Source organism: Pseudophryne corroboree, chromosome 4 (genome assembly GCF_028390025.1).
Source record: "Pseudophryne corroboree isolate aPseCor3 chromosome 4, aPseCor3.hap2, whole genome shotgun sequence".
NCBI classification, from domain to species: Eukaryota; Metazoa; Chordata; class Amphibia; order Anura; family Myobatrachidae; genus Pseudophryne; species Pseudophryne corroboree.
This window is the reverse complement of record NC_086447.1, coordinates 644486761-644509286: the sequence shown is the minus strand read 5'-3', so window position 1 is coordinate 644509286 and position 22526 is coordinate 644486761. Positions and strand designations below refer to the sequence as shown.

Below are 22526 nucleotides of genomic sequence, written 5' to 3'. Positions count from 1 at the left end.
TGGACTACCCCGGCAGCAGTATACCAAGATTTCAGTGTAGTCTCAATCTTGCGATCAGCCGCATCTTTTAGGGAGGCTGCACCAGGCACAGGTAGCACAATTTTACGTGAGAGCCTGGAGACGGACGCATCCACTATCGGTGGATTTTCCCATTTTTACCTATCCTCAGGAGGAAAAGGAAAAGATAACAACCACATAGGAATTAGTTGTTTGAAATATCTTATCTGGATTAACCCACGGTTCTTCAAACAGGGTATTTCGTTTATTTGACACAGGAAATGTGGCTGAGGATTTTTTCTTAATATTAAAGTAAGATTCCTCCTCACTCTCTTTGTCACCTTATCAGGGATATTTAGAATTTCTGATAGCATCTATGAGAGCCTCTACACCCTGTGACAGAGTACCCTCCCCTATCTCCGCGTCGACCTCACCTTTCTCCATTTCTGACCCATCATTGTCAGAATGCAGTATATGGGCCAAAGTATGTTTTTGCGGACAAATGGTAGAGGATTGAAACGCTGGTCTGGGTACTGAGTCCTTTTTCATAAACTCATCCATAGACAGCCTTAAGTATTGCATCTGTTTCTCATTACAAGATAATTTTGTAGAAATGGTGGAAATCATTCCCCTAATGGAGTCCAGCCAAGCTGGTTCTGCCCCACTAGCCTGGGAAGGGATACTACATGGAGTACACACTAGTGCACTCTCTGGAGAATAGGAACACTGTGCCTTACATGAAACACACTCTTTGCCTGACATACTGCAGTAGTGACAGCACACACACAGGAAAAGGTTAAAAGCACAATTAACCCACAAAGAGCCCTTCCAGAGAGACACAGAGAGAGTATGGAACCAGCACACGGCACCCTTATCGCTAATGCCAAGCATAGCCGGGTCGCAGACTAAGTACCAAGATTAGGGACTTCGTACACTAGTAAACCGCTCTCCCCTGCTATAACCCCCTGCATCGCTGAGGTAAACTGGAGGCTTTCCGGAGGGGCCACGCATTCCTATTAGTCAGCGTCTGTCAGCTGCAGTAGGGAAAATGGCGCTTGTGAGCTGCTGGATCCGCTCATAGTAAAGCCCCGCCACTTCAATGGCGCGCGGTCTTCCCGCTCTTCTTAATACTGGCTTAGGTGTCTGTGTGCATAAAATGAGACATACCCCTTTTATGGCTGTAGTGCCAGTCTGGGTACTGTGTACACTACAGTGTAATTACTCAGTGCGCCCCATGTAGAAGCCGTGCGTCTCCGTACCCTCATGCCACCACAATGGCCGGTGACCGGCTAATTGGGACGCTTAGTTATCAACACTTCATTCTTCTGGCTCCGTTAGGGGTGGCGGTGTGCTACGGGAATGTACGCTCGCCATGGTGGGGCTTGCAAATAGTTCCCTCAGGAGCTAGTGTCCTGTCAGCGGGGAACAGGACCATTAACCCTTTGTGGGGTGGGGTTGGGTGGCGTTGGGTGGGGTTGGGCAGTCCTACCCCTCTTCTTTTATTCATTTTGAAGTTTTATAACATTAAATTCATATCTGTACAGGAACATATGTGCAGACCTTGAATAATGTGCACCTATGTATTTAAGGTTCAATCCACATGACCTTGACAATAACTTAGTTTAGGTTAATATCGGGTGTTACAATAGTCTGAATCGGAGTAGAATAACCTGTTTTGTTTTTTTTAGAATTGTTGATAAAAAGATACTGTAATACGCTTTAAATTAACCTTATATGCAGGCTAAAAAATACAAAAAAAGTTAAGTCATACATGACAAATTTAAAGTCTTGCAATAACAGGCTTAGTAAAATGTTCTACTTATAATACTCAGCCTACGTCCCTACAGAGCACGTTTAGTGCAGATATTGACAATACACAGTAAAGGTGGGTACACACTTAAGATACACTCTGAGCCATATCATTTAGTGTTTTCCCTTGACTCCCGGGAGGCAGATACAGTGCGTACACACTAGACGATATTGCTAACGATATCGTTCAGTGATTTCACGCCACGGCCAATGATGTATTAAATGAGTATTAACATGCAACCCTCCAGCTGTTGTGGTAATACACATCCCAGTATGTCCTGCAATAACAACAAAATTGTGGCAGGGTATGCTAGGTTATGTAGTAGGTGCCCTCCAGCTGCAGTGCATGTAGAATACCCCAATGAATAATATTTAAATATGAAATTGCTATAATATACAGTATGCATCAACTACATTTCTTAGTTTAATATAAAAGATGGAATTGAATACACTCAGGTTGGGTATGGGACTCACGGTCGACAGTGTCTAGGCCTATACCCATTAGATCGACAGTGGCTAGGTCGACACTAGAAATAGGTCAACACGAACGAGGTCGACATGAAAAAAGGTCAACGCGAGTTTTTAATTTTTTTTGGTGCCGTTTTCTTCGTAAAGTGACCGGGAACCCCAATTAGTGCACCGTGTCCCCTCGCGGGCAAGGTGCCTCGCTGCGCGCGGCACAGGTTACCGCTGCCAATCGTAGTCAACGTGGATCATAAAGTACAGTATGAAAAAGTTTTTAAAAAAAGATTTTTTTTTTAAAAACTCATGTCGACCTTGTTTGTGTCGACCCATTAACTGTAGACCTATTGGTGTAGACCCAGAGTCCGGATACCCTCTGGTTTACTTAGGTCACACACCTTCCAATCCATTTCATTAGGTAAACAATTCTATATATTCATCCATTTATTTTACAATAGTCAATTATTTCTTAGTAAATTATTGAGGAAAAAAATGATGGACATTTATTCCAGAATTTATAACGTTTCTCATTTTGGTAAGTTTATAAGTTAAAGTAATATATAGTAGGCAGGGATGGAAGAAATTGATACATTTTCTTAATTTATTTTTTGCAACTGCCCTGTATTAGTCTATGGGGCAGATTCAACTAAGCTCAAGAATGTAGTATTGCTTATACCAGTGGTTTCCAAACTTTTTTGAATTTTTTGAATCATGGCGCCCTAGAATATCAGAATTTTTTTCACAGCCAAAAATTTCTTATTGAGAAATTTAGAAAGAAATATTACATTAAGTAGATCGCGTTTATATGTCATCCTTAGGGTCAGTTGTGTGGTGAGGGACAAGGTTTGCTTCTGTTTGGCAACATATTTTATGACTGGCAGCCACCAGCACTGGTTTTGCCTATTATATGGACCATGAATAATTCGAATTGGTCCTGGACCACCAACCCAGGGCACCCCTGCAAGTGTCCAGAGGCACCCCAGGGAGCCACGGCACACAGTTTGGGAACCTCTGCCTTATACCATTTTAGATTAAATCACTAGAGATGCCTACAGTACCGTGCCCTTCCGTATGTCCGTGTGATGCACATGTGATGTGACAAGACAACAAAGATATAATAGAATGTTTACTTACAATCAAAGGTTTGAAAACATTTAATTCAAAATGTCCATTACTTGCTCCTATTGTAATTGCAACATGATTACCCATGACCTGAGCTGCTACCATAGTAACAGCCTCACACTGTGTAGGATTAACTTTTCCTGTACAGAGAAAATAATAGAGAAAGAACATAGCTTAACTCCACTAGAGGATACTAAAAAATGAAAGTTACATAACTGCTAAAAAATATTTAAAAATTAAACTATGTTAAATAAAAAACACCAAATACTCAAAAATATAAAGCTAAAATATTACATCTAGTTCAATTACTCATGAAGAGGGAAATGCAGTCAAAGTGTAGCATTCAAGAGAAGATAACCAAGACTTATAAAATGGTTGCTTAAAATATAATCGTTATGGTAGACTTACCGTTGAAAACTATTTCTCCTAAATCCACAGGATCCATAGGATAACATTGGGATATGAGGTAGGGACAGCGGATTGGCACCAAACGGTCAAAGCTTTCGGCCTCCCAGAATGCAACGGACACGTCCCTATATCCCCGCCTTGTGGCTCAGGCAATTAAATTGTTTTCCAAAGCTCAAGGCAGGAGCATCATAGAGAGCCCTAATCGGGCAAGAAGAACACACATGCACACCCTTCCGCACAAGAAGGAAGAGGTTAGTAAGTGGAAGGATCCTCAAATCAAGTGCGTCAGGGTGGGATCCCTGTGGAAATAGAGTTATCAACGGTAAGTCTACCATAACGATTATTTCTCCTGCAGGGTCCACAGGTTATCCACAGGATAACATTGGGATGTCCCAAAGCAATTTAGTGGTGGGGACGCTCCTGATTGGACAGGAGAATTGTTGTCCGAATTCAGCGTCCTGAGGGGCAAAGGTTTCAAAGGCACAATGTCTAATGAATGTGTTAACGGAAGACCATGTAGCTGCTTTACATATCTGTTCTGCTGAAGCACCACGTTGTGCTGCCCATGACGGACCTACCTTACAATGAGCAGAGACATTAGCCGGAACAGGGAGATCAGCTTGAGAATATGCTACTGAAATATTCATTCGAAGCCAGTGTCTGCTTGTCAGCAGGCACTGGTACGATCCACGTAGAGCCTTAGAGCACAGACTACGTCCAACGATGCATCTCCCGCAGAAAGGTCCGGCCGTTAGAAGGCTGGGACTACAATTTCTTCATTAAGGTGGAATTTAGACACCACCTTAGGAAGATACCCAGATTTGGTTCTGAGAACCGTTCTATCTGGTAAAAAAAAATATCAGAAAAAGAGGGCGACATAACAATGCCCCTAAATCTGAAACTCTTCTAGCTGAAGCAATAGAGAACTTTAGCTGTCAACCATTTAAAATCCACTCATTTTAGTGGTTCAAATGGGGCAACTTGAAGGGCCTTTAGGACTAAACTTAAGCCCCAAGGAACTATAGGAGGAACAAAAGGAGGTTGAATGTGCAGCATTCCCTGGAAAAAAGTGCGTACATCCTGCAGGTTAGCAATTTTCTTTTGGAACCATACAGTCAATGCTGACACTTGCACTCTCAAGGAAACCACCCTTAGACCTTTGTCCATTCCTAACTGAAGGAATGCTAGGACTCTGGAAACTCAGAGACCTAGGAACAAAATTTCCGGTCACTGCACCACTAAATATAGGCTTACCATATTCGGTGATAAATGCGAGCTGAAGGTTTCCTTGCTCCGAGCATTGTTTGAATTACCTGTTGTGAGAATCCTCTTGCTTTCAGGATGGAAGTCTCAAGAGCCACGTTGTCAAAGACAGTCGATCCAGGTGCTTGTGATAGCAAGGACCCCGCAACAGTAGATCTGGACGTTGAAGGAGTAGGAATGGAGCATCCATCGACAACCTCTGGAGATCGGTGTACCAATGTCTTCTGGGCCAAGCCAGATCTATTAGTATCACAGCGCCCCTTCCTTGTTTTGCCTTTCGCATCACCCTGGGTAACAAGGCGATTGGTGGAAACACATAGTCCAGACGAAAGTCCCATCTCACTGACAGGGCATCCACAAAGATCGCTTTGGGATCCTTTGTTCTTGACCCGTATGCAGGAACTTTGTTGTTCTGATGGGACGCCATGAGATCCATCTCCGGTAATCCCCATTTGTCTACCAGAATAAAAAAAGACCTCGGGGTGTAAAGCCCATTCGTTTGCATGAATGGAGTGTCCACCGAGAAAATCTGCTTCCCAGTTTAGGACTCCCGGAATGGACACTGCAGACAAGGCTGGATGATGATGTTCTGCCCACTTTAACGTGTGACTTACCTTCTCCATTGCGTTTTGGCTACAAGTTTCTCCCTGATGGTTGAGGTACGCTACTGCCATTGCATTGTCCGAGCTGATTTGGACTGGTTTTCCCTGAAGGATGTCCTTTGCCTGAATAAGATCCAACATTTATTGGCAGGCAACTCTCTTCCTTGGTCCACTGCCCCTTGAAGCAACTCCTTCCCGACACCGCTCCCCAGCCCTGAAGGCTGGCATCTGTTGTCAGAATTTCCCAATCTGATATCCAAAAGGGTCACCCTTTGTTCAGATGGGATGTCTGCAGCCAAGCTAATGACCTCCTTACTTCCAGAGGAAGGACCAAAGTCTGAGTTTTTATTGTCTGATGAAAACCATTCCACTTGTAAAGGATCGGACGTTGCAGAGGCCTCGAGTGGAACGGAGCATACTTCACCATGTCGAATGTTAACACCATCAACCCCATCACACGCATTGCTGCGTGAATGGATACCCTTTCACTGTGTAGTAGCTCCTGAATCCTTGACTGAATTTTGGATATTTTGTTCAGAGGTAAAGGATACTCTCTGAAGACTCGAACCCAACACAGCCCCCAAGTGAGTCATCCGTTGTGAAGAAACCAGAGACGACTTTGCCCAATTTATGAGCCAACCGTCTCTCTGCAAACAAGCTATTGTCTGCCGCAGTTGACACTGAAGCAATTCCTGAGATTTTGCCAGGATTAATAAATCGTCGGGTTGTGGAAAAATCCTTATCCCCTTCTGACGGAGATAAGATGCCATTACCACCATAATTTTGGTGAACACTCTGGGAGCTGTGGCCAGTCCAAATGGTAGGGCCTGAAACTAAAAATGTTGCTGGAGGATAGCAAACCTGAGATAGCACTGTCCCATCAGCGCTATAGGACTATGAAGGAAAGCATCCTGGCTATCCAGGAATACCATAACATTCAATGCCTTCACGGCCAAAATAATGGAACAAAAAGTCTCTATATGAAACCGAGGCACCCAAATGTAATTGTTCAGCAATTTGAGATTGAGTATGGGCCAGAATGACCCATTTGGCTTTTGGACTAGAAATAGGTTGGAATAAAAACCTTGTCGTCGATGTGCAGGAGGAACTGGAATTATCACTCCTGAAGCAACTTCTGAACTGCCTCTTGCAAAGCCCTGGCTTTTGTTTCCACTGAAGACCGGCTAGTACAAAAAAACATTTGAGGAGGGTATTTCTTGAAAGCAAACGCATAACCGTGAGAGACCGCTTCTTGCACCCAGGCATCTGTGGTAGACTGCTGCCAGATCTGTGCAAACTGAAGAAGTTGGCCTCCCACCCTGGGGTCCCCCAGGTGGAGTCCCGCACCATCAAGCTGATGGCTTATCTTCTGATTTGGAAGTCGGCCCTTTGGTAGCCCAATGCTGGTCTTACCAGACTTGTCAGATTGAGACTGTTTGCCATAACCCTTTCCTTTTGCTTTTCCTTGAGTCCGAAAGGGCCGAAAAGCTGGACTTGGAATTGTGTGTGGAAGGAAACTTCATTTTCTTGGAGTCTGCTTCTGACTCCAAAATACTGTTCAATTCTTTACCAAAAAGAATATCTCCAGTAAAAGGCAAAGACTCCAGTCAGCTTTCCATGTGCATAGCCAAAAGCGCTCTGCGAGCTAATACTGCTGAGGCGGATGCCTGAGAGGCAATTGTACCCATATCCAAGGCTGCTTCTTCCATAAAAATAGCTGCCTATTTGATATGTGCAATATGGGATGTTAGCTCTCTAGATGTCATTGAAAGGTCATCCACCAATGCATCAGCCCAGGCAGCCACTGCTTTTGCCATCCAAGCCGAAGCCATGGCTGGTCTTATGATTGCCCCACACAAGGAGAAAATGGTTTTAAAAAAACATCTATTTTCCTATCCGTGACATCATTTAATGATATTGAAGGCAGAGGTAATGTAGATTATCGCACCAAACGGATCAAATGTGTATCTAACTGTGGGAGCCACCTCCCTTTGTAAACAGTCTCCAGCAGGAAGAGGATAATGGGAATTCCATTTCCTTGGAATGCTAAACTTCTTACTGGGCGTAACCCAAGCCTCTCGCATAATTTCAGTCAGCTGTTCTGACCAAGGAAACTCAGTCCTAACTATTTTGGGACGTTTAAACACAGGTGCCTTAGATTTTAACAAAGGCTCTGCTGCCTCCTCTAAGGACAGAATGGCTTTCATAGCACTAATTAGCTCAGGAATGTCCACTGAGCTGAGGCCTTCCTCCTCGTCTCTGTATGCAGACCCGGAGTGCGATGAGTCCTCATCCTCCGACAAGTCCTCATTTGAAACATATGTAGATTGTGAAGATGATGTTTCATGTCTGTGTGATTTATTTTCCACAGGCATTTCAGCCTGTTTCTGTTGAGAGGCTGCCGATTCCTGTACTGGATGTGATAACCCCCAGGTGGAATGTTGCATGTAAGGGTTAATAGGGTAACCTATTCCTGGTATGGGAGCTGGCATTAGCCGCTCAGCTATACTGGATAATGTCTGTGCAAAAGAAGCCCATGGGGGTTCAACCTGAACCTGTGCCTGCCTCGGATTATTCAAGAGGCTTTGGTGAAAGCTTAAACAATTTGCACATAATCCATTTTGAGCCAGATCCTGAGAGGTTAACCCAGCTTTGCAAGACAAACATGACATGAGTGTTGGTGCTGCTGTGGAGAGTGTATCCTTCTCACCCTTGCCTCTCTTAGACATGATAAATAAATCACACACATTTACAGTGTTAACTACACAAATTGTGACTGCAATCACTTTAAAATTTGTTAAAATGACATACAATACAATCCCCTCCCTGCTCTGCACCAGCATTAAGGATTGGAATACACAGAAAACTGACAGAAAATAGTAAAGTCAGCAATCACACTAGCAATCAGTCACAGGTTAGTATAATAAGCACATAATCAACTACAGATACATTTCAAGTATGTAGTAAAAAAATAAGATTTTACTCACCGGTAAATCTATTTCTCGTAGTTCGTAGTGGATGCTGGGGACTCCGTAAGGACCATGGGGAATAGCGGCTCCGCAGGAGACTGGGCACAACTAAGAAAGATTTAGGACCACCTGGTGTGCACTGGCTCCTCCCACTATGACCCTCCTCCAGACCTCAGTTAGGATACTGTGCCCGGAAGAGCTGACACAATAAGGAAGGATTTTGAATCCCGGGTAAGACTCATACCAGCCACACCAATCACACCGTATAACTCGTGATATTATACCCAGTTAACAGTATGAACATAACAGAGCCTCTCAACAGATGGCTCAACAATAACCCTTTTAGGTAACATTAACTATATACAAGTATTGCAGACAGTCCGCACTTGGGACGGGCGCCCAGCATCCACTACGGACTACGAGAAATAGATTTACCGGTGTGTAAAATCTTATTTTCTCTGACGTCCTAGTGGATGCTGGGGACTCCGTAAGGACCATGGGGATTATACCAAAGCTCCCAAACGGGCGGGAGAGTGCGGATGACTCTGCAGCACCGAATGAGAGAACTCAAGGTCCTCCTCAGCCAGGGTATCAAATTTGTAGAATTTTGCAAACGTGTTTGCCCCTGACCAAGTAGCAGCTCGGCAAAGTTGTAAAGCCGAGACCCCTCGGGCAGCCGCCCAAGAAGAGCCCACCTTCCTCGTGGAATGGGCTTTTATCGATTTAGGCTGCGGCAGGCCAGCCGCAGAATGCGCAAGCTGAATTGTGCTACAAATCCAGCGAGCAATAGTCTGCTTTGAAGCAGGAGCCCCCAGCTTGTTGGGTGCATACAGGATAAATAGCGAGTCAGTTTTCCTAACTCCTGCCGTCCTGGAAACATAAATTTTCAAGGCCCTGACTACGTCCAGTAACTTGGAGTCCTCCAAGTCCCTAGTAGCCGCAGGCACCACGATAGGTTGGTTCAAGTGAAAAGCTGATACCACCTTAGGAAGAAACTGGGGACGAGTCCTCAATTCTGCCCTATCCATATGGAAAATAAAATAGGGGCTTTTACATGATAAAGCCGCCAATTCCGACACATGCCTAGCCGAAGCCAAGGCCAAAAGCATGACCACTTTCCACGCGAGATATTTTAAATCCACGGTTTTAAGTGGCTGAAACCAATGTGACTGTAGGAAACCCAACACCACGTTGAGGTCCCACGGTGCCACTGGAGGCACAAAAGGAGGCTGAATATGGAGCACTCCCTTGACAAATGTCTGAACTTCAGGCAGTGAAGCCAGTTCTTTTTGGAAGAAAATCGACAGAGCCGAAATCTGGACCTTAATGGAACCCAGTTTTAGGCCCATAGTCACCCCTGACTGTAGGAAGTGCAGAAATCGACCCAGCTGAAATTCCTCCGTTGGGGCCTTCCTGGCCTCACACCACGCAACATATTTTCGCCATATGCTGTGATAATGTTGTACGGTTACATCTTTTCTAGCTTTAATGAACGTAGGAATGACTTCCTCCGGAATACCCTTTTCTTTTAGGATCCGGTGTTCAACCGCCATGCCGTCAAACGCAGCCGCGGTAAGTCTTGGAACAGACAGGGCCCCTGCAGCAGCAGGTCCTGTCTGAGCGGCAGAGGCCATGGGTCCTCTGAGATTAATTCTTGAAGTTCCGGGTACCAAGACCTTCTTGGCCAATCCGGAACAATGAGTATAGTTCTTACTCCTCTTTTCCTTATTATCCTCATTACATTGGGTATGAGAGGAAGAGGGGGGAACACATAAACCGACCGGTACACCCACGGTGTCACTAGAGCGTCCACAGCTATCGCCTGAGGGTCTCTTGACCTGGCGCAATATTTTTCTAGCATTTTGTTTAGACGGGACGCCATCATGTCCACCTGTGGCCTTTCCCAACGGTTTACAATCAGTTGGAAAACTTCTGGATGAAGTCCCCACTCTCCCGGGTGGAGGTCGTGCCTGCTGAGGAAGTCTGCTTCCCAGTTGTCCACTCCCGGAATGAACACTGCTGACAGTGCTATCACGTGATTTTCCGCCCATCGGAGAATCCTTGTGGCTTCTGCCACCGCCATCCTGCTTCTTGTGCCGCCCTGTCGGTTTACATGGGCGACTGCCGTGATGTTGTCTGACTGGATCAGTACCGGCTGGTTTTGAAGCAGGGGTTTTGCCTGACTTAGGGCATTGTAAATGGCCCTCCGTTCCAGAATATTTATGTGTAGGGAAGTCTCCTGACTTGACCATAGTCTTGGAAGTTTCTTCCCAGTGTGACTGCCCCCCAGCCTCGAAGGCTGGCATCCGTGGTCACCAGGACCCAGTCTTGTATGCCGAATCTGCGGCCCTCTTTGAGATGAGCACTCTGCAGCCACCACAGCAGAGACACCCTGGTTCTTGGAGACAGGGTTATCAACCGATGCATTTGAAGATGCGATCCGGACCATTGGTCCAACAGGTCCCACTGAAAGGTTCTGGCATGGAACCTGCCGAATGGAATTGCTTCGTAGGAAGCTACTATCTTTCCCAGGACTCGCGTGCAGTGATGCACCGACACCTGTTTTGGTTTCAGGAGGCCTCTGACTAGAGATGACAGCTCCTTTGCTTTCTCCTCTGGGAGAAACACTTTTTTCTGGACTGTGTCCAGAATCATCCCCAGGAACAGTAGACGTGTCGCAGGAACCAGCTGTGACTTTGGAATATTCAGAATCCAACCGTGCTGGTGTAGCACCTCCTGAGATAGTGCTACGCCGACCAACAACTGCTCTCTGGACCTCGCCTTTATCAGGAGATCGTCCAAGTATGGGATAATTAAAACTCCTTTTTCGAAGGAGTATCATCATTTCGGCCATTACCTTGGTAAATACCCTCGGTGCCGTGGACAGGCCGAACGGCAACGTCTGGAATTGGTAATGACAATCCTGTACCACAAATCTGAGGTACTCCTGGTGAGGATGGTAAATGGGGACATGCAGTAAGCATCCTTGATGTCCAGAGATACCATGTAATCCCCCTCTTCTTGGCTTGCAATAACCGCCCTGAGCGATTCCATCTTGAACTTGAATTTTTTTATATGTGTGTTCAAGGATTTCAAATTTAAAATGGGTCTCACCGAACCGTCCGGTTTCGGTACCACAAACATTGTGGAATAGTAACCCCGTCCTTGTTGAAGTATGGGCACCTTGACTATCACCTGCTGGGAATACAGCTTGTGAATTGCCTCTAACACAGCCTCCCTGTCTGAGGGAGTCGTTGGCAAGGCAGATTTGAGGAAACGGCGGGGGGGAAATGTCTCGAATTCCAGCCTGTACCCCTGAGATACCACTTGAAGGATCCAGGGATCTACTTGTCAGCGAGCCCACTGATTGTTGAAGATTTTGAGACGGGCCCCCACCGTACCTGGCTCCGCCTGTTGAGCCCCAGCGTCATGCGGCGGACTTAGCAGAAGAAGCGGGGGAGGACTTTTGTTCCTGGGAACTGGCTGTATGCTGCAGCATTTTTCCCCTACCTCTGCCTCTGGGCAGAAAGGACGCGCCTCTACCCCACTTGTTCTTTTGGGGACGAAAGGACTGTACCTGATAATACGGTGCTTTCTTTGGTTGTGAGGGGACATGTGGTAAAAATGCTGACTTCCCAGCTGTTGCTGTGGAAACTAGGTCCGAAAGACCATCCCCGAACAACTCCTCACCCTTATAAAGGCAAAACTTCCATGTGCCTTTTAGAATCTGCATCACCTGTCCACTGCAGTCTCCATAACCCTCTCCTGGCAGAAATGGACAGTGCACTTATTTTAGATGCCAGCCGGCAAATATCCCTCTGTGCATCTCTCATGTATAAGACAGCGTCTTTAATATGCTCTATGTTTAGCAATATAGTGTCCCTGTCTAGGGTGTCAACGTTTTCTGACAGGGAATCCGACCACGCAGCTGCAGCACTGCACATCCATGCTGAAGCAATAGCTGGTCTCAGTATAATACCAGTGCGCGTATATATAGCCTTCAGGAGAGCTTCCTGCTTTCTATCAGCAGGTTCCTTTAGGGCGGCCGTATCCGGAGACGGTAGTGCCACCTTTTTTGATAAGCGTGTAAGCGCTTTATCCACCCTAGGGGGTGTTTCCCAACGTGACCTATCCTCTGGCGGGAAAGGGTACGCCATTAGTAACTTTTTAGAAATTACCAATTTTTTATCGGGGGAAGCCCACGCTACTTCACACACTTCATTTAATTCTTCAGAGGGGGGAAAAACTACTGGTAGTTTTTTCTCACCAAACATAATACCCTTTTTTGTGGTACCTGGGGTCACATCAGAAATGTGTAAAACATTTTTCATTTCCTCAATCATATAACGAGTGGCCCTATTGGACATTACATTAGTCTCTTCGTCGTCGACACTGGTATCAGTATCCGTGTCGACATCTCTGTCTGCCATCTGAGGTAGCGGGCGTTTTAGAGCCCCTGGTGGCCTTTGAGACGTCTGGGCAGGCACGAGCTGAGAAGCCGGCTGTCCCGCATTTGGCATGTCGTCAAATTTTTTATGTAAGGAGTCGACACTTTCACGTAATTCCTTCCACAAGTCCATCCACTCAGGTGTCTGCCCCGCAGGGGGTGACAACACATTTATAGGCACCTGCTCCTCCTCCACATAAGCCTCCTCATCAAACATGTCGACACAGCCGTACCGACACACCGCACACACACAGGGAATGCTCTGACAGAAGACAGGACCCCACAAAGCCCTTTGGGGAGACAGAGAGAGAGTATGCCAGCACACACCAGAGCGCTATATAATACAGGGATTAACTAAATTATATTCCCTTATACCTGCTATATGTATATTGCACCTAAATTTAGTGCCCCCCCTCTCTTTTTTACCCTTTCTGTAGTGTAGACTGCAGGGGAGAGCCAGGGAGCTTCCTTCCAGCGGAGCTGTGAGGGAGAAATGGCGCCAGTGTGCTGAGGGAGATAGCTCCGCCCCTTTTTCGGCTGACTTTTCTCCCGCTTTTTAATGGATTCTGGCAGGGGTATTTATCACATATATAGCCTCTGGGGCTATATATTGTGATATATTTGCCAGCCAAGGTGTTTTTATTGCTGCTCAGGGCGCCCCCCCCCAGCGCCCTGCACCCTCAGTGACCGGAGTGTGAAGTGTGTATGAGGAGCAATGGCGCACAGCTGCAGTGCTGTGTGCTACCTTGGTGAAGACTGATGTCTTCTGCCGCCGATTTTCCGGACTCTTCTTGCTCTGTAAGGGGGCCGGCGGCGCGGCTCCGGGACCGAACATCAATGGCCGGTTCCATGCGGTCGATCCCTCTGGAGCTAATGGTGTCCAGTAGCCTAAGAAGCCCAAGCTACCACCAGTTAGGTAGGTTCGCTTCTTCTCCCCTTAGTCCCTCGCTGCAGTGAGTCTGTTGCCAGCAGATCTCACTGTAAAAAAAAAACAAAAACTAAAATATACTTTCTCTCTAGGAGCTCAGGAGAGACCCTAGTGTGCATCCAGCTTTGCCGGGCACAAGATTCTAACTGAGGTCAGGAGGAGGGTCATAGTGGGAGGAGCCAGTGCACACCAGGTGGTCCTAAATCTTTCTTAGCTGTGCCCAGTCTCCAGCGGAGCCGCTATTCCCCATGGTCCTTACGGAGTCCCCAGCATCCACTAGGACGTCAGAGAAATAAGAATTTACTCACCGGTAATTCTATTTCTCGTAGTCCGTAGTGGATGCTGGGAACTCCGTAAGGACCATGGGGAATAGACGGGCTCCGCAGGAGACTGGGCACTCTAAGAAAGAATTAGGACTACTGGTGTGCACTGGCTCCTCCCTCTATGCCCCTCCTCAAGACCTCAGTTAGGGAAACTGTGCCCGGAAGAGCTGACACTACAAGGAAAGGATTTGGAATGCCGGGTAAGACTCATACCAGCCACACCAATCACACCGTACAACTCGTGATAACTATACCCAGTTAACAGTATGAATAATAACTGAGCCTCACTGAACAGATGGCTCATAACAATAACCCTTTAGTTAAGCAATAACTATATACAAGTATTGCAGACAATCCGCACTTGGGACGGGCGCCCAGCATCCACTACGGACTACGAGAAATAGAATTACCGGTGAGTAAATTCTTATCTTCTCTGACGTCCTAGTGGATGCTGGGAACTCCGTAAGGACCATGGGGATTATACCAAAGCTCCCAAACGGGCGGGAGAGTGCGGATGACTCTGCAGCACCGAATGAGCAAACTCAAGGTCCTCCTCGGCCAGGGTATCAAACTTGTAGAATTTTGCAAACGTGTTTGATCCCGACCAGGTAGCAGCTCGGCAAAGTTGTAAAGCCGAGACCCCTCGGGCAGCCGCCCAAGAAGAGCCCACCTTCCTCGTGGAATTGGCTTTTACTGATTTAGGATGCGGCAGTCCAGCCGCAGAATGTGCAAGTTGAGTCGTGGAGCAGATCCAGCGAGCAATAGTCTGCTTAGAAGCAGGAGCACCCAGCTTGTTGGGTGCAAGCAGGGTAAACAGCGAGTCAGTCTTTCTGACTCTAGCCGTCCTGGAAACATAGATTTTAAGGGCCCGGACTACGTCCAGCAACTTGGAAGCCTCCAAGTCCCGAGTAGCCGCAGGCACCACAATAGGTTGGTTCAAATGAAACGCTGATACCACCTTAGGGAGAAATTGGGGACGAGTCCTCAATTCTGCTCTGTCCATATGGAAGATGAGATAGGGGCTTTTACAGGACAAAGCCGCCAATTCTGACACCCGCCTAGCCGAAGCCAAGGCCAAAAGCATGACCACTTTCCACGTGAGATATTTTAATTCCACGGTCTGAAGTAGCTCAAACCAATGTGATTTTAGGAAATCCAACACAACGTTGAGATCCCAAGGTGCCACTGGGGGCACAAAAGGGGGCTGAATATGCAGCACTCCCTTAACAAACGTCTGAACTTCAGGCAGTGAAGCCAGTTCTTTTTGAAAGAAAATAGACAGGGCCGAAATCTGGACTTTAATGGATCCCAATTTTAGGCCCATAGTCACTCCTGACTGTAGGAAGTGCAGAAATCGACCCAGCTGAAATTCTTCTGTGGGGGCCTTCATAGCCTCACACCAACATATTTTCGCTATAAGCGGTGATAATGTTTTGCTGTCACATCCTTCCTAGCTTTTATCAGCGTAGGAATGACTTCAACCGGAATGCCCTTTTCCATCAGGATCCGGCTTTCAACCGCCATGCCGTCAAACGCAGCCGCGGTTAGTCTTGGAACAGACAGGGTCCCTGCTGTAGCAGGTCCTGCCTGAGAGGCAGAGGCCAAGGGTCCTCTGAGGTCATTTCTTGTAGTTCCGGGTACCAAGTCCTTCTTGGCCATTCCGGAACGATGAGTATAGTTCTTACTCCTCTCTTTCTTATTATCCTCAACACCTTTGGTATGAGAGGAAGAGGAGGGAACACAAACCAACTGGTACACCCACGGTGTCACTAAAGCGTCCACAGCTATCGCCTGAGGGTCCCTTGACCTGGCGCAATATCTTTTTAGCTTTTTGTTGAGGCGGGACGCCATCATGTCCACCTGTGGCCTTTCCCAACGATTTACAATCAGCTGGAAGACTTCTGGATGAAGTCCCCACTCTCCCGGGTGGAGGTCGTGCCTGCTGAGGAAGTCTGCTTCCCAGTTGTCCACTCCCGGAATGAACACTGCTGCCAGTGCTATCACGTGATACTCCGCCCATCGGAGAATCCTTGTGGCTTCTGCCATCGCCATCCTGCTTCTTGTGCCGCCCTGTCGGTTTACATGGGCGACCGCCGTGATGTTGTCTGACTGAATCAGAACCGTCCGGTTTTGAAGCAGGGGTCTTGCCTGACTTAGGGCATTGTAAATGGCCCTTAGTTCCAGAATATTTATGTGTAGGGAAGCCTCCTGACTCTACCATTGTCCTTGGAAGTTTCTTCCCTGAGTGACTGCTCCCCAACCTCGGAGGCTTGCATCCGTGGTCACCAGGACCCAGTCCTGTATGCCGAATCTGCGGCCCTCGCGAAGATGAGCACTCTGCAGCCACCACAGCAGAGACACCCTGGCCCTCGGGGACAGGGTGATCAGCCGATGCATCTGAAGATGCGATCCGGACCACTTGTCTAACAGATCCCACTGAAAGATCCTTGCATGGAACCTGCCAAATGGAATTGCCTCGTAAGAAGCTACCATCTTTCCCAGGACTCGCGTGCAGTGATGCACCGACACCTGTTTTGGTTTCAGGAGGTCTCTGACCAGAAATGACAACTCCTTGGCCTTCTCCTCCGGGAGAAACACCTTCTTCGGTTCTGTGTCCAGAATCATACCCAGGAACAGCAGACGCGTCGTAGGAACCAGCTGCGACTTTGGAATATTCAGAATCCAGCCGTGCTGTTGTAGCACTTCCTGAGATAGTGCTACTCCGACCAACAACTGCTCCCTGGACCTCGCCTTTATAAGGAGATCGTCCAAGTACGGGATAATTATAACTCCCTTCTTTCGAAGGAGTATCATCATTTCGGCCATTACTTTGGTAAATACCCTCGGTGCCGTGGACAGACCAAACGGCAACGTCTGGAATTGGTAATGGCAGTCCTGTACCACAAAACGGAGGTACACCTGGTGAGGTGGGTAAATGGGGACATGTAGGTAAGCATCCTTGATGTACAGTGATACCATGTAATCCCCCTCTTCCAGGCCTGCAATAACCGCCCTGAGCGATTCCATTTTGAACTTGAACTTCCTTATATAAGTGTTCAAGGATTTCAAATTTAGAATGGGTCTCACCGAACCGTCTGGTTTCGGTACCACAAACATTGTGGAATAGTAACCCCGTCCCTGTTGAAGGATGGGAACTTTTATTATCACCTGCTGGAGGTACAGCTTGTGAATTGCCGCCAGCACTACCTCCCTGTCCTGGGGAGTAGCTGGCAAGGCTGATATGAGGTAACGGCGAGGGGGAGACGTCTCGAATTCCAGCTTGTATCCCTGAGATACCACTTGTAGAACCCAGGGATCCACCTGTGAGCGAACCCACTGGTCGCTGAAGTTCCGGAGACAGGCCCCCACCGCACCTGGCTCCACCAGAGGAGCCCCAGCGTCATGCGGTGGATTTAGTGGAAGCAGGGGAGGATTTTTGTTCTTGGGAACTGGCTGTATGGTGCCGCTTTTTCCCTCTACCCCTGCCTCTGGGCAGAAAGGACGCGCCTTTAACTCGCTTGCCTTTCTGGGGCCGAAAGGACTGTACCTGATAATACGGTGCTTTCTTAGGCTGTGAGGGAACCTGAGGTAAAAATGTCGACTTCCCAGCTGTTGCTGTGGAAACGAGGTCCGAGAGACCATCCCCAAACAATTCCTCACCCTTGTAAGGCAAAACCTCCATGTGCCTTTTAGAATCCGCATCACCTGTCCACTGCCGAGTCCATAGTACTCTCCTGGCAGAAATGGACATTGCATTAATTCTAGATGCCAGCCGGCAAATATCCCTCTGTGCATCTCTCATATATAAGACTACGTCTTTAATATGCTCTATGGTTAGCAATATAGTGTCCCTGTCCAGGGAATCAATGTTATCAGACAGGGAATCAGACCACGCTGCTGCAGCACTGCACATCCATGCTGAAGCAATAGCAGGTCTCAGTATAGTACCTGAGTGTGTGTATACAGACTTCAGGATAGCCTCCTGCTTTCTATCCGCAGGCTCCTTTAAGGCGGCCGTATCCTGAGACGGCAGTGCCACCTTTTTTGACAAGCGTGTGAGCGCTTTATCCACCCTCGGGGATGTCTCCCAACGTAACCTGTCCTCTGGCGGGAAAGGGTACGCCATCAGTAACTTTTTAGAAATCACTAGTTTCTTATCGGGGGAAGCCCACGCTTCTTTACACACTTCATTCAACTCATCTGATGGGGGAAAAACCACTGGTTGCTTTTTCTCCCCAAACATAAATACCCTTTTTAGTGGTACCTGGGTTAATGTCAGAAATGTGCAACACATTTTTCATTGCCGTAATCATGCAACGGATGGCCCTAGTGGAATGTACATTAGTCTCGTCCTCGTCGACACTGGAGTCAGACTCCGTGTCGACATCTGTCTCTGCCATCTGAGGTAGCGGGCGTTTTTGAGCCCCTGATGGCCTCTGAGACGCCTGGGCAGGCACTGGCTGAGAAGCCGGCTGTCCCACAGCTGTTATGTCATCGAACCTTTTATGTAAGGAGTTGACACTGTCGTGTAAAACCTTCCACATATCCATCCACTCTGGTGTCGACCCCGCAGGGGGTGACATCACATTTATCGGCACCTGCTCTGCCTCCACATAAGCCTCCTCATCAAACATGTCGACACAGCCATACCGGCACACCGCACACACACAGGGAATGCTCTGACTGAGGACAGGACCCCACAAAGTCCTTTGGGGAGACAGAGAGAGAGTATGCCAGCACACACTACAGCGCTATATAATCAGGGATTTACACTAACACAAAGTGATTTTCCCTATAGCAGCTATACAAATACAGTTTGCGCCTAAATTTAGTGCCCCCCCTCTCTTTTTTACCCTTTGAGCCTGGAAACTGCAGGGGAGAGCCTGCGGAGCTGTGAAGAGGAAATGGCGCCAGTGTGCTGAGGGAGATAGCCCCGCCCCCTTCCCAGCGGGCTTCTCCCGCTCTTATATTAATATTATGGCAGGGGATTTTTGCACATATATAGTTTATTAGACTATATTATGTGCTGTTTGCCAATGTAAGGTACTCTAATTGCAGCCCAGGGCGCCGCCGCCGCCCCCCCCCCCCCCCAGCGCCCTGCACCCATCAGTGACCGGAGTATGTGGTGTGCATAGGGAGCAATGGCGCACAGCTGCAGTGCTGTGCGCTACCTTAATGAAGACCGGAGTCTTCAGCCGCCGATTTCCAGGACGTTCTTCTTGCTTCTGGCTCTGCGAGGGGGACGGCGGCGCGGCTCCGGGACCGGACGACCGAGGCTGGGCCTGTGTTCGATCCCTCTGGAGCTAATGGTGTCCAGTAGCCTAGAAGCCCAAGCTAGCTGCAAGCAGGTAGGTTCGCTTCTCTCCCCTAGGTCCCTCGTAGCAGTGAGTCTGTTGCCAGCAGATCCAGATGCTATTAGTGTACACCATTGCCCTGTGAACCTACAGTAAACACAGACGCCCAAGTGAACACTGACGCACCAGTCATACAGCTGCCTATGCGGTGACTGTCCTTTTAGATACACAGTGTCTCAGACGGAAGCGGGAACTCGGTTCATGGTGGGAAACTCAGGAGGAAACTGGTCATGAACCGGGGGGAGGGGCGACCAAGGGAGCGTCTTAATCCTCACTGCTGATATCAACCCTAGGGATCGCGGCCTCATACTACCCCTGGAGCCTATGATCCCTGAGGCCTAGCGCTGGTGCACCCGAGGTGGCAGCCACGTCAACGACTGTTCGGTAGTCTCCATCCCGAAACAGAGAGGCTGTGTCTCGCGTTTCCCCTACTAAGCGGAACCGATGTCTTACCTTCTCCCCATGCTCCGGCCACAGCCTGGTAACATCTGCTGGACTTGCTAGTATATCCTACACTCAGGCCCGTTGAAACAGCACTGTACACGTGGGTAAGAATTGTCGTGACTCGGCGGGGAGTTGTTGGAGCGACTCTAAGGTACGTATAAGACGCTTTTTAGAAAGATCGCTCAAAAAATATAGTAAGACTATAAAAATTAAAAAAAAAAAAGCTTATGGCTGCTAAAAAACAGCAGCCCTAGACCGTGGTACGGCTTCTGCGCACCAAGCTAGAAAATTAATCAGGAGGCGGGGATATAGGGACGGGCCTGTTGTGTTCTGGGAGGCCGAAAGCTTTGATCATTTGGTGCCAATCCGCTGTCGCTAGCTCATATCCCAATGTTATCCTGTGGATAACCTGTGGACCCTGCAGGAGAAATCACTTAGTAAAAGTTTCAAAACAAGAGCAAAATATAAAACTAATTAGACCTAACAGTAGCAATCATCTCTAAGAAATTTCACAAATGCAAATAAGAGAAATAAGGTTGGTAAGGATGCCAGTTGAACCACGAAATATACCAGGTAGGCCAAGTGTTAGAGAATTGAATATAATTCACCCATGTAATGTTACGGTCTGTCCCTAGTAGCTGGGATAGTATGTAGTCCAATCAGATAATTTAGCATGTAAAAGGTATAGGAGATCTGCCGGTACCTAAACTATACTTTTTTCCGTGAATGCCCTTTACCCACATTACTTATATCTCCCATTTATCTTAAGATTGCAAACGTAAATGGGCATTGTCCTCTATGCATCATTATTTGTATAGAAACTCTCAAACTGTACAGTGCTGTGTAATATGCTGCTGTTCAAAGCTTTAGAGACCTTTCTCTAAATGTTGCCCTCCTACAGTACGTGAATACAATTCTAGTATTACCTGGCATAATACTGCTTCCAGGTTCATTTTCTGGCAAAATTAACTCTCCCAGACCTGACCGTGGTCCTGATCCAAGAAAGCGAATATCATTGGCAATCTTCATTAAGCTACAGGCAACAGTGTTTAAGGCTCCACTCAATTCAACCAATGCATCATGAGCGGCAAGAGCTTCAAATTTGTTCGGTGCCGTGATGAATGGTAATCCTGTAAGGAACAGATTTGTAGAGTTTTATACAAATGTAAAAATAATGGAATCTATAAAGTGCCGTACATGAAAAAGTGAATTGTACAAACAAGCACCCTAGAGTCCCAATGTGCTACAGGTATTCTTGCACCTATGATATTATTCTGTTTCCAGAGGACTCTTGTAATTGAGAATTGTTTAAGTCAGTCCGATTGGGTGCTATGGGCAACACCACCACTTATCTGTTCTAGAAGCTTTAGTAAATCTACCCCCAAAATATAACTTGGATCCGCTGCAGACAAATATTGACCAACGGTGATGTTACTTGAATTGTCAAAATTAAAAAAGTGAACTGGTCTAGCCAGTACACATTTAGGACAGAGTAAATGGGCCAAGTGGTTATTAGCTGCCATCAAATTTTATGGTAACAATGTTGAAAGAACTCAGTGCTTACATTAGCCAAATGATTTGACCAATCACTGCTGAGGGGTTCCGGTATGAATGGTCGACCATGTTATGGTAGACAGTCATTAGGTCGACCACTATTGGTCGACATTGACATGGTCGACATGGACACATGGTCGACACATGAAAATGGTTGACACATGAAAGGTCGACACATGAAAAGGTCGACATGAGTTTTTTTACTTTTTTTGGTGTCGTTTTTTGCGTAAAGTGACTGGGAACCCCAATTACTGCACCGCGTCTCCTCGCATGGCTCGCCATGCTTCGGGCATGGTGCCTTTGCTCCGCTACCGCTTCGCTCAGCACAGATTACCGTTCCAATCGTAGTCCACGTGGATCGTAAAGTATGGAAAAGTTCCCCAAAAGAAAAAAAAGTTAAAAAAAATCATGTCGACCTTTTCATGTGTCGACCATGTGTCCATGTCAATGTCGACCAATAGTGGTCGACCTAATGACTGTCGACCATAACATGGTCGACCATGTGAACGGATACCCTGCTGAGGGCATGATTCCAGGTTATTAGAAAAACAAAAATTTAGTTCCACTACACAAAATACAACAGTGAAGTAATGAAAACCATATATATAGACAAGTCTCTCTCAATAGAAGAATGAAGTAAGAGGAGGAGGAGGAGGTGGAAAAAATATATATAAATTGATTGACCTATTGTTTATACAAGATATACCCTAGGGAATAAAGTCAAACAAATCTAGTTACACCACGAGTACAGAGATAGTCAGGGTAGATCTGTGGATCAGGGTTTTTAGATTTTTGCAAGTAATTTTATATGAAATCCTACAATAATCTGCAGTGATCGCGCTGA

General features: G+C 47.1%; 1 protein-coding gene across 1 annotated transcript in view; it reads right to left on the bottom strand.

Moving 5' to 3' along the window:
- The window catches only part of FH (fumarate hydratase), a 176104-nt gene that overhangs the window by 20472 nt on the left and 133106 nt on the right, over nt 1-22526 (bottom strand). Inside the window, exons 7-8 of the mRNA XM_063917732.1 lie at nt 21055-21258; nt 3403-3530 (exon numbers count right to left, since the gene is read on the bottom strand). Coding sequence (XP_063773802.1) covers nt 3403-3530; nt 21055-21258 — 332 coding nt within the window. The remainder of the gene's footprint in view (nt 1-3402; nt 3531-21054; nt 21259-22526) is intronic.